The 13,145-nt window shown below is 35.8% G+C and overlaps 1 protein-coding gene across 1 annotated transcript in view; it reads left to right on the forward strand.

The window, feature by feature from the left end:
• The window catches only part of DNAI4 (dynein axonemal intermediate chain 4), an 84,044-nt gene that overhangs the window by 29,462 nt on the left and 41,437 nt on the right, over nucleotides 1–13,145 (forward strand). The window contains 2 exon segments of the mRNA XM_058717039.1: nucleotides 1,265–1,421; nucleotides 5,781–5,920. Coding sequence (XP_058573022.1) covers nucleotides 1,265–1,421; nucleotides 5,781–5,920 — 297 coding nt within the window.

Here is a 13,145-nt window from a genome sequence, read left to right on the forward strand (position 1 = left end):
ACATTCTGTGTGTCCCTCTCTCTCTGCCCCTCCCTGCTTGCGCTCTATCTCTCTCTCTCTCTCTCTCTGAAATAAACATTAAAAAAAATTTTTTAGGAGTGCTCTGCTTCTAACTCAGGAGATAAGTCATTCTGTTACACTGTGATCAGTGCCATAATAGGATATATGCAGAGTGTGATGGGAGCACTTTGAATGGAAAGATTAACACCTTTGAGGTGGGAAAAAAGAAAAGAATTAACAGAGAACATTATTGACTTTTGACTTGAGTTTTTAAAGATGATTAGCAATTTATCAGGAGAACAAATAGGGGTGGCTTCTTCCAAGCAGAACATAAAACATGAGGTAAAGGATTATGAAAGTAAAGGTAAAAAAATGAGGAAATAATGGATGATCAAAAGTGCTGGGTGAAGTGGGTACCTACTTGAACGCTTGCCTTGGAGTGCAGTAAGAATGTCTCTTCCGCTAAGATGATAATGAAGGATTAATGAAAATATTCATAAGGTTGGAAAAGTGCTTCATAGACTCTTTGGTGTTAAGATATGTAACAGGAATACTTCTGGCAACAAGTAATGCCCAACTACCATTGGCTTAAATAATCATTTATTTTTCTCGCATTAAAAGAACTTAAAAGGTAGATAGCTTTTGGATCGGATCTTGTGGCTTAACTGTGAGGCTCTAGATTGGCGACTCTGCTGTTCTCTTTCCTTAAGCCTTTTCTTCTTCCTTCTTGCTTCATGGTGTCAAAATATCTGCCCCAGCTCTGGATATTATATGCACATTAAAAGCAGAAAGGAGAAAGGCAATAGCTCCAGCCATATCACTTTTATTTATCAGGAAAGTAAAAGTTTCCCCAGGAAAGTCTTCTTTCCTATGTATTTCTACTGTTATCTCATTGGCCAGAACTCTGTCACATGGTGACCCCTAGCTTCAAGAGAGGCTAGGAAACTAAACACTTGATTTTCTTAATGGAAAGAGGCAAGGGAAGGGGGAAAGCCTTAGCAATGAAAACTTGGCAATCAGCAGTGTCTGCTGCAGGAGGGAAGATCATCCTCTCAGAGATAGACAAGGAGCATTGGATTATTATTGTAATCTTCCCCAGACTCAGAGGGATTGAATCCCTCTGAAGGGATTGAATACATCTCACAATATGGTCTGTTCTTTGATCACATAAAAGCCACCTGCAACATATGACCCATCATATTTTGGTAAAATGATAATTAAAATAGCAATTAGTAAATGATTTTTATTAAGTCTTGTATTTTAGATTTACGAGTTGTGAGGGCAACACCTGGAAAAATTGTAACAAAAGAAGACCTAGAAAAGACTATAGAGATAATACTCACAGAGACGGAAACACTAAGATTTTTTAACCTACCGACAGTCATGGTTTCTGTAGAATCTGAAGAAGCTATGAAAGTAAGGTATGTATGGCTCAATTGTCTATATTGCTTCTGTAATTTAAATGCTAAGTCAGAGGTTCCTATCCTTGTTTCTGTTTTGGGGCATTCCTGGGTAATACTGGTGGCATATGTGCTTGGTGAAGTTCTTTTTTTAAAAATTTTTTTTTTCAACGTTTTTTTTTATTTATTTTTGGGACAGAGAGAGACAGAGCATGAACAGGGGAGGGGCAGAGAGAGAGGGAGACACACAGAATTGGAAACAGGCTCCAGGCTCCGAGCCATCAGCCCAGAGCCTGACGCCGGGCTCGAACTCACAGACCGCGAGATCGTGACCTGGCTGAAGTCGGACGCCCAACCGACTGCGCCACCCAGGCGCCCCTGTGCTTGGTGAAGTTCTGTATAAAGTTATATATGTGCCTTATGAAATGATATGAAAAGTGTTTGTGGGGTTTTTTTTTGAAAACTATTTATGTTGTATGTACTTTTTTCTAGAGGAAGAACCCATAGGTTTACCATACTCTTTAAAAAGTGGGTACACTACTAAGTCAAATAATAAAAGAAATAAAGGAAGCTTCCAAGTCTCAATAAAGGTTTTAATATATTTTTTTCTTTTATGCATATGTAAGTTATTTCCAGTTTAAAAGAAAGGACTGGGGTGCCTGGGTGGCTCAGTAGGTTAAGCGATTGACTCTTGATTTTGGCTCAGGTCATGATCTCATAGTTCGTGGGATCAAGCCCAGCATGGGGCTCTGTGCTGACAGTGTGGAGCCTGCTTGGGATTCTGTCTCCCTCTCTCTCTGCCCCTTCCCCAGTCATGTTCTCCCTCTCTCTCTCCCTCAAAATAAATAAATAAAATATTTTATAAAAATAAAAATTAAAAAATAAAAAGAAAGGCCTGACATTTTTATATTCAAAACTTAAGTAAAAATATGTTATTGGAAAATAACTGAATTTACTATATTAGAGCAGATTTTCCATTGCTCCTTATTAATGAATTCAAATAGATCATTAGTTTTTGCCTCATTTATTTTGCCTCATTAAGGATTGTTATGCCTTTTTGGGAGAATTTGGGAGAATTGACCCCTTTATCATTATGTAATGCCCCTCTATAATGCCCCTCTGATAATTTGCCTTGCTCTGAAGTCTGCTCTGTCTGAAATTAATGTAGCTACTGTAAACAGATTTTTGGGGTGCCTGGGTGGTTCTGTCAGTTGGGTGTCCGACTTTTGATTTCAGCTTGTGTTGTTGATCCCAGGTGCTGGGCCTGGAGCCTGCCTGAGATTCTCGCTCTCTTTATTCCTCTGCCCCTCTCCTGTGCTCATGCTCTCTCTTTCAAAAATAAAAAATATATATACATTATTAATATAGTTATTCAGATCATTTAGATTCAAATATAATTTGAATATGATTCAAAGTACTAAAAATCTATCCATAAAATATTTTTAGGATATTATTCTTACCCAAATATAAAATATCCTAGAATTATTTGGACTATAAAATATAGTACAAGTAGATCCTGAATAACACACTTTGAAATTCTTAAGACATAAGGGAAAGCTCTTAACACCAGAAAAAGGAAAGGAGCAAATAACAAATGGATAGATACGTGATCTGAAATCAGAGGTGGAGAGATGCTAGAAGCAAAAGTTAAAATTAACACACGGATCTAGAGTCCAGCAGGTCTTGGACCCCCACAAATTAAGAGAACTAAAAGAGACATTTTTGTATTAAGCAAAGTCCTTAAAAGGATTTCAGTTATCTCAAGTGATCCCAGGTTTCAAAGCTAATATCATAAGCAAACATGAATTTTCTCTGGAGGAAAGCATATCCCATTTAGACTCAAGATTCCCTCAGATTGAGTTTGGTAAAAATACACCAAACCAATAAAAAAGTACTATGGGGGCGCCTGGGTGGCGCAGTCGGTTAAGCGTCCGACTTCAGCCAGGTCACGATCTCGCGGTCCGTGAGTTCGAGCCCCGCGTCAGGCTCTGGGCTGATGGCTCGGAGCCTGGAGCCTGTTTCCGATTCTGTGTCTCCCTCTCTCTCTGCCCCTCCCCCGTTCATGCTCTGTCTCTCTCTGTCCCAAAAATAAAAAAAAAAAATGTTGAAAAAAAAAAATTTAAAAAAAAAAAAAAAAAAAAAAAAAAGTACTATGAATGAGAATTAAAAGAAATAACAGACCAGAGATCTACACCCTGAGGACTATGGATGATGAGATATTAGGACTCTATTATGAGATATAGAATATAAAATATATGTGAAATATGGCGCAGTCGGTTAAGCGTCCGACTTCAGCCAGGTCACGATCTCGCGGTCCGTGAGTTCGAGCCCCGCGTCGGGCTCTGGGCTGATGGCTCGGAGCCTGGAGCCTGTTTCCGATTCTGTGTCTCCCTCTCTCTCTGCCCCTCCCCCGTTCATGCTCTGTCTCTCTCTGTCCCAAAAATAAATAAAAAACGTTGAAAAAAAAAAATTAAAAAAAAAAAAAAAAAAGAAATATTTAAATAAAAGATAGTGTTAACACCTCACTAACATCAAGAAACTATCGAAATGATGACTCATATTTGCAAAAACATCTAAAAAGAACTTTAAAATAAAGTATATTTATATAATTGTTGAAGTTAAACAGAAAACATTGAATTTAAACACGACATAATCAAACAGATTTAATAAATTGAAACATAGGTCTGGATAAATTCTACAAAATAAACCTTGGAAAGAAAAATGTGATATAAAGTATGAAAGAGAAGTTAAAAAAAGAAATTGACAATAGAATAAAGGTCTAAAATGCACCTGGTTTGTTCCAAAATATCAAAATACGAAGAATGGAGGAGATGAACTATTCAAAGAGAGTGGGTAAGGATGTTCCCAAGCTATTAAGACACCACTTTACAGAAACGAATAAATAAAAAGAAATCCACAAAAAAGAAATGCACTTGGTGCATTATATTGATACTCCAGAATACCAAATACTAAACGAAGATTTTACTTTTTATTTTTCTATCAGTGTTTATTTATTTTGAGATGGAGAGAGAGCAAGTGGGGGAGAGGCAGAGGAAGAGAGAGGGGGACAGAGGATCCAAAGTGGGTTCCCTGCTGACGGCAGAGATCCTGATGCAGGACTCCAAACCTGCAAACCGTAAGATCATGACCTGAGCTAGAGGTGGATGCTTAACTGACTGAGCCACCCAGGCACCCCCAAAAGAATATTTTAAAAACAGAAGGAAAAAAGAAAAAAAAAATCATCTACAGAGAAATAATTAAACCAATTATTACCTAGCATTACTAGGGACAAAGAAGATCACTTTATAATGATAGGAAGGTATAATAATTTTAATCTTGAATACCCCTAATAAAATAACCTCAACGTATATGAAGCAAAAATTAGAAACTTGTTAAGTATAAGTAGGTGTGTTAAACTTGCTTCTCTTAATTACTGTATGTCAACCAGATATAAAATTCACATAGATATAGAAAATTTGAACCAAAGACATAATTTAATGATCACATATAAAACTCTGCATTCAATAGAAAATACACACTCTTTTCAAGCACACACCAATTATTTTTAAAAATCATTCATGCACAAGACCATGAAACAAGGTTTCAAAAATTCCAAAGAAATAGTATCATACAAACTCAATTCTCTGACCACAAATAGAATTAAGTTAAAAATTAATAACATAAATCTCAATTAAAACACAGACACACATTCAGATACACATTTGGAGGTTAAAAAGCACATTTTCTAAATTCCTTATGAACCAAAGAAGAAATCATAATTGGAATTTAAGAAATACTCAGAAGTAAATAATTATTAAAATAGCACATACCTACAGGATGGCACAAATGTAGTACTCTGAAGGAAATTTATAGCTTTCAGTGTTTATAGCAGAGTTCATAAAAACTGTGTGGAGATAGTGCCAGCATGTCATTGGGCACTGAAAGTAGTAAGGATGCTGGGAGGTATAGGTAGTTTAGTGCAGTCTTTTCTTTTCTTTTCTTTTCTTTGTCATGTTTATTTTTGAGAGAGAGGGACAGAGCACACGTGGGGGGAGGGGCAGAGAGAGAAGGAGACACAGAATCTGAAACAGGCTCCAGGCTCTGGACTGTCAGCACAGGGCCCGACGGGGGGTGGGGGGGGGGGGGCTCGAACTCATGAACCACGAGATTGTGACCTGAGCTGAAGTCGGATGCTAACCGACTGAGCCACCCAGGCGCCCCAAGTGCAGTCTTTTCCTAAGGAGTTTTTTGAACTCTCACTTCACATTTGGTGAAATCCACATTAAAGAAAATAATTTTAAAGAGAAGGCATAATATAAAGAGATAATATCTATGGCAATAATTTTTATTAATGAGTTGAATATACTTTATATTTTATAGGCGGAGAAACAAGAATTATGAGACCCTTTGTAGAAATAGATTAGGCAATGACTTATATGCTGAAAGGATGATGCAGACTATTAATGGAGCACCAAAGAATAAAGATGTTCAGTGTGACAAAATCGTAAAAGAAGACAAAGGTAATTTATATTTCATTCTGCTTGATAAAGTACATATTTTAATATACATTCTTTGAGTCTGTCAGTTAACAAATAAATGTTGAAATATATGAAGTAAAGATAGAAATACTTTGGTCAAATCACAATAGCAGCTAGGTCCTGTAATCTATAGCTTTTAGAACTTGACAAATAATGAGTAATAAATATAAATATAGATGATTTAGATAACATAATTATAATTTTGATATTTATAGAAACTCTATTATAGAATTTTGTGCTCTTCAAATGTTTATGAAACATTTAGAGAAACTGATTGCTTAACCATAACTAATAGCATTTAAAATGTGCCAGACACTATTCTAGGCCTTCCACATTTATTAACTGGTTTAATTCTCACGACAACACAATGAGGTAGGTACTATTGTTACTCTCCATTTTTGGAGGCAGAAACAAGCAAAGAGAAGTTAGCTAACTTGACCAACGTCACTCAGCTGGTATGGCACGCAGTAATACCCTCAGACAGTCTGGTTCTAGAACCTGTGCTCTGTACTACACTTACTGTCTCTCAATGTTCATAAATTCATAACCCTGCATAGCCAAAAATTCTGTGAGGTAGGGCCAGAAAGGTAATTAGAAAAAAGTTATTAATTTTAATGGGTTTTGTTATTCAGCAAAATTATAAGCTAGTTCTTTGAAAAGATTAAAATAAAACTTCTAAGCAAATGCTAAGTCAAGCCAAGGGTAACTTATAATTAGTAGGAAAGTTTTGCGGCATTCTTACTCACTCTTGTCCTACTCCCCTTCTCAGTGTGGTGATGGTCTTAAAGGCAACTGCCTGCCTTCCCAGTTTGAGACCCTGGCCTCTGGTTCCAGAGAAGCAGAGCAGACCTTACTCTCCAAGGATTTGGCTTCTTTGTTTTAACCTGCCTGGGAATACCTGAAGGACTGACCCAGAGCACTTGTTTTTGTTTTGTTTTGTTTTGTTTTGTTTTGTTTTGTTTTGTTTTGTTTTTTAACTCAGGACACACAGGCGGTAAAGCAGCTGTGCATATTGCATTCCCAACAAATATTGCAAAGTAAATGAACAACTCATCTCTCTTAGAGGCAAAAGAATACAATGGAGTCAAACAAGAAACACACTGTAAGCCTGAGAGAAAAAGCTAGGGAGGGAGATCTTTGGGAAATTAAGATATTAAAAAAGGCTTGTATATACAGGGAAATTTAGAAAGTCCTGTGCATGCCTAGGACAAGATGCAAGCTCAGGAAAGACTTGAAAAGATCCTAAGCTTTCCCCTCTGGCTGATCTCAGGCTTAGTACAGGCAGGAAGTGAAGGCTAAGGCATAGATGTAAACAGCCTGGTTAAGCATTAAAGGAATACCTTAACATTGACCCACTCTACAAGACCCAGAGAGGTTTTTTATCCTTTGTTTGTCTGTTTCTTTTCTTTTTCTTTTCTGTCTTGTTTTTTTCTGATGGACTGGTCGGGGAGGGTGGAGGAATTCAGGTATTCAAGGAGATCTCTGTCATGACACTTGCTGACCAAAAGCTTCTGCGATGATACATGACAAAGAATACAGACTTTATAAAAATAGTTTAGAAACATCACTAAGCAAACAAACAACGAGTACTCACAGCAAACTACAAAAACAAACTCCAAGGAGCAAGAAGAATCTGATTTCCAGAGTTACCACATTATTATATTCAAACTGTTCAGTTCTCAAAAAAAATTACAAAGGATAGAAAGAAATAAGAAAATATGGCCCATTTGAAGAATAAATTAACTGAAACTCTCCCTGTGGAAGTACAGACATTGTATTTACTAGCCAAAGACTTTAGATCAATTGTATCAAACATTCTGATAAAGCTAAAGGAAACTATGGGCAAAGAGCTAAAGCAAACAAGAATGGTGTATGGAAAAAAAAAAGAATATAAATAAAGGGACAGGAATTATAAAAAGAAACCAAACAAATTCTGGAGATTAAAAGTACAATAACTGAAATGGAAATACTAGAGTTATCCGTGGCAGATTTGAGCAGGCAGAAGAAAGAATCTGCAATTCTTAAAGACATGTCAATTGAAATGATCTAGTCTGAGGAGAAGAAAGAAAAAAGAATAAAGAAAACTGAACACAGCCTGAAGGACCTATGGGGCTCCACCAAGCATACCAATATACACAGAAAGGGAATTTCAGAATGATAGGAGAAAAAAGAGATAAGGGGAACAAAAAATATTTGAAGAAATAATGGCCAAAAAACTTCCCAAATTTCATAAAAGTCATGAATCTGCATATCTGAGAAGTTCAGCAAACTCCCAAAAAGATAAAGAGATCCACACTCAGACACATTATAATTAAGTGTTGAAAGAGAATCTTGAAAACAGCAAAAGAAAAGTGACTCTTTTCATGTACAAGGGATCCTCAATAAGATTACACCCAATTTCTCAGAAACCATGGAGTTCAGAAGTCAGTGGGATGCCATACTTAAAGAGATGAAAGAGAAAACTGTCAACCAAGAATTCTATATCCTTCAAATAATCCTCATGAGGGAGAAATTAAATAATTAAGATTAAATACTTTCCCATGAAGGAGACGATAAGACATTCCCAGGTAACAAAAGCCAAGACAATTTAGCATTAGTAGAATTGCCTTATAAGAAATGCTAAAGGGACTCCTTCAGGCAGAAATGAAAGGACACCAGACAATAACTTGAAGTCATATGAAGAAATGAAGAGCACTGGAAAGGTAACTACATAGGTAAATACAAAAGTCAGCATTATAATTTTGGTTTCTATCTCCACTATTTTTGCAATATAATTTAAAATAAATGCATAAAACAATAATTATAAAACTATACAAATGGACACACAGTATATAAAGATGTAATTTGTGACAACATCAACACAAAGTGGGTGTGATGGAGCTGTATAGGAGTTCTTGTATACTATTGAAGTAAGGTAGTATTAATTCAAAATAGATGGTTAAAATTTTAAGAAATTGATTGTAATCTGCAAGGCAACCACCAAGAAAATAACTCAAAAATTACAAAAAAGAAAATTAGATAGGAATCAAAGCAGAACACCATTAAAAAATCAAGTAAACACAGAAGAAGGCAGTAATGAAAGAATTGAGGAACAAACACATAAGACATAAAGAAGACAAAAATGGAAGAAATCCTTCCTGAATAGTAATTATTTTAAATAAGTAGATTAAATTCTCCAATTAAAAGGCAGATATTGGTAGGATGGGTTAAAAAACAAAAACTAAACATGATCCAAGTATATGCTGTCTAACAAGAGACTCACTTTAGAGCCACAGACAAAAATATGTAAGGGGAAAGGATGTAAATAGCAACCAAAAAAAGCTGAGAGGGCTTTACTAATATCAGACATAGTAGACTTTACATAAAATTATTACAGGAGCCAAAACAGCATTATATACTGATAAAAAATTCAATCCATAAACAAGATATAACAATTATAAACCCATATGTACTCAACAAGAGAGCCTCCAACTATGTGAAGCAAAAATTGATAGGATTGAAGGGAGAAAATAGGAAGTTCTACAATAAGAGTTGGGACTTTAGTACCCCACTTTCAATAATGGGCAGAACAACCAGAGAGATTATCAATGAGAAAGAAAATAGAGGACTTGAATAATAATATAAACTAGGCATAACAGACATATACACCATCCCCAAACATCAGAAAACACATTTTTTTCTCAAGTTCACATGGAAAACTCTCCAAGATACACCATTATGTTAGGTAATAAACAAGAGGAAATAAAAATTTTTAAATCAATATCTTTTTTGACCACACTTAATGACATTAAAACCCTATAACAAAAGGAAAACTGGGAAACTTAAAAATATTTAGAAATTAAACAACACACTTTTAAATGACTTTTTTAATGTTTATTTTTGAGAGAGAAAGGGGGGTGGGAGAGGGGAGGGGCAGAGAGAGAGGAAGACACAGAATCTGAAGCAGGCCCCAAGCCCTAAGCTCTCAGCACAGAGCTGGACACGGGGCTCAAACTCACAAATCACAAGATCGTGACCTGAACTGAAGTGGGACACTTAACCAACTGAGCCATCCAGGCACCCCAAACAACACACTTTTAAGCAACCTGTGCATCAGAGATGAAAGCACAAGGGAAATTAGAAAATATTTTGAGATGAGATGAATGAAAATGAAAATAAAACATAACAAAACTTATATAGTGAAAGTAGTGCTTAGAGAGAAATTTACAGCTGCAGATACATTTAAAAAAGAAGATACCCACCTGAAACTAATGTAACATTATGTGTCAACTATACTTCAATATAAAAAAAAATAATAAAAATCTCAAATCAATAATCTAACTTTACACATTAAGAATGAGATAAGATAAAACTAAACCAAAAGCCAGCATAAGGAAGGAAATACTAAAGATTAGAGTGGACATAGAGAAAAACTAATGAAACTACAAGTTGGTACTTTGAAAAGATCAACAAAACTGACAAAACTTTAGTTAGATTGACTAAAGAAAAATAAGAGAAGATTCAAATTACTAAAATGAAAAGTGGAAGTGAGGACATTACAGAAATAAAATAGATTATTAAAAAAAGTGAACATTTGTATGCCAATAAATTAAATAGCTAAATGAAATGGACACATTCCTAGAAATCCTTCCCTGCACAGACATGTTCTGTTTTACCCTGACTGCTGCAGAGAAGACATGATGAACAGAAAATATAGAACATCCCACTTACCTAACCATACTTTCATTGGATATTCGATGCCCAGCTTGTCAGGTGCCCTCTGAAGATTAAGTTCTGTGTTTCCAAGGACACATTCATGATCTCACCATGTGATTTCTTCATAAGTGGCTCTTGTAAACTCTCAGGGAAGCTGAAGTCAGAATGTGACCCAGACCGTTCTGATGATCTTCTCCTGAGAGTCCTCCTTTAGTAGTCCTCCTCTAATAGTAGTGATTTTGTTCTCTTTTTATTCATCTGTGATAGTGTTTGCTATTCAGTTTTTAAAACTAGAGTATATATTGTGTAGGTATACATATATCAGAGAGCCTTACCTGAGGTTTTCCAAGAAGAAACCTCTGCAGAAAGAATCTGAGTGCACATAGTTTATTTTGGAGGTAATCCTAAGAAACACTGGTAGGGGAGTAAGTGAAACAAGAAAGGGTAGGCAGCCAACAAAGGTTATGTGATCTAACAAATTACCTCTTTGGGTAACGAGTTCAATACTGCTAGAGAATCTGGGAGCCAGGTTATCTTATCATGCTCCTAACTTTCTAAATCATTGTTTGAAGGCTGATGGGCTTGTTAGTTCCTTGGTACTTCTGGCCTGATTTGTGCACATCAAAGTGGCCCTAGTGGCCAAAGATGGCCCCAAGCAAAACAATATAGGTTCTGGCAGTTGCAGATTGGCCAGTAAGAGGTAATGCATAACAGATACGGGCAGGACCCTAACAGCATCTACCACAGGGGAGAAACCTTTTAAAGCAAAGCAAGAGTATGACCATTCCAAAAGTTAGGAAAAGTGGATGTGCTTCTGTTTGAGGTAGCTAGAAGGAGGTGGGCTATGATAGAAGAGTGTCTAGGAGGCTTCTAATCACCTAGAGATGTTCTATTTCTTATCCTGGCTGGTGAGTACATGGTAGTAATTCTTTACACATATAAGTGTTATACACTCTTCTATGAATGATAGTATTTCATAGAAAAGTTTAATTAAAAATAATGAGAGATAGTCCATATTCAAAAATTTCAGTGCAGACCAATTAAATATTAAAGTCTTATGGATCAGTAAAAAAAGAATATGTCTTCCTTGCCTGATTTGGGATGAAATTGAAAGAGATTCAGGAGTCAGAGAGATGGAAGTCAAATATTAGCTTTATTACTGATAAAGTTAATTGAAAAAATGTAGTCTTAAATCTGCAGCTAAGTGGAATTGGCATTTCTTCCTTTCAGAATAGATCTTACCAGTAGTAATTAGCACAGCTAGACCAGCACAGACCTTCTTTTTTAGGGGTGAGACCTGACCAGGAAGCATGCTTTCTGCCATTGAACAGACCTAACAAAAGAATCTGGAAGTGGCTAAGCACAATGCCTTCTAAACTGTCCTATAGGATTAGTCACTTTTCTCCGCAGTGAGCGAATGAGGGTTATAGTGAGGTCAAGGTGTTAATTTAGCTGAAGTTCCCTCTGTAAAGATTCACAGAGAGTGAAGGAAAAGTTTCCACCTGACAGTAGACATATAGTAGTTTATTATAAAAGTGGCATTTCGAATAAATAGATAATTCAATAAGTGTATAATTCAATAAATCTTTGCAGATTTCATAAAACCAGCTTGTTTTCTATGGATATTATACTACAATAATGTCTTTTATAAAAACATGTGTAGGGGCTCTTGAGTGGCTCAGTCGGTTGAGTATCCCATTCTTCATTTTGGCTCAGGTCATGATCCTGGAGTCGTGGGATTGAGACCCAGGTCAGGCTCTGCACTGAATATGGAGCCTGCTTAAGATTCTTTCTTTCCCTCTGCCCCTCTCCACTCACTTGCACATGCATTCTCTCTCTAAAAAAATTTTTTAAAAAAGCATGGTAAGAGCTCATTTCTATTATAAAAAATACACATATTTGTTCATATGTGACTCTGGAAGGACATAGACCAAAATGTTAGCAGTTATTATCTTTGGGTGATGGAAATATAAGTCATATTTTTCTTTTCTTTTTTCACAGTAAGCATATCTTTTTACTCAGCTAAAATATAAAATTATTTTTCTGCAAATGTTATATGGCTAATTGCTATTCTTTTATAGTTTGAGTTAAACTAATAGAGAGAAACAATATTTTAAAATGGGTAAAAACTGTTTCGACATATTCTGGACTCAGAAACGCTCAAAACACAGATATAGTTGGGAATGCTTTTTTTCTGATATTAGTTAAAACTTTCTTTAGTATAAAAAACAGTATAAAATTGGGAAGTCACAATCATGCTTTTTTTCTTTTTCTTCAAGAAACAGACTCTTAACTGTAGAGAGCAAACTGATTGTTATCAGAGGGGAGTTGGGTAGGGGGATGGGTTAAGTAGGTGATTAAGGATGGGGATTAAAGAATGCACCTTTTGTGATGAGCACAAGGTGTTGCAGGGAAGTGTTGAATTACTAAATTGTATACCTGAAGCTAATATTACACTGTATGTTAACTATTTTGAGTTTAAATAAAAACTTAAACAAACAAAAAACAAAAA

The sequence above is a fragment of the Neofelis nebulosa genome, chromosome 2 (assembly GCF_028018385.1).
Source record: "Neofelis nebulosa isolate mNeoNeb1 chromosome 2, mNeoNeb1.pri, whole genome shotgun sequence".
Lineage (NCBI taxonomy): Eukaryota > Metazoa > Chordata > Mammalia > Carnivora > Felidae > Neofelis > Neofelis nebulosa.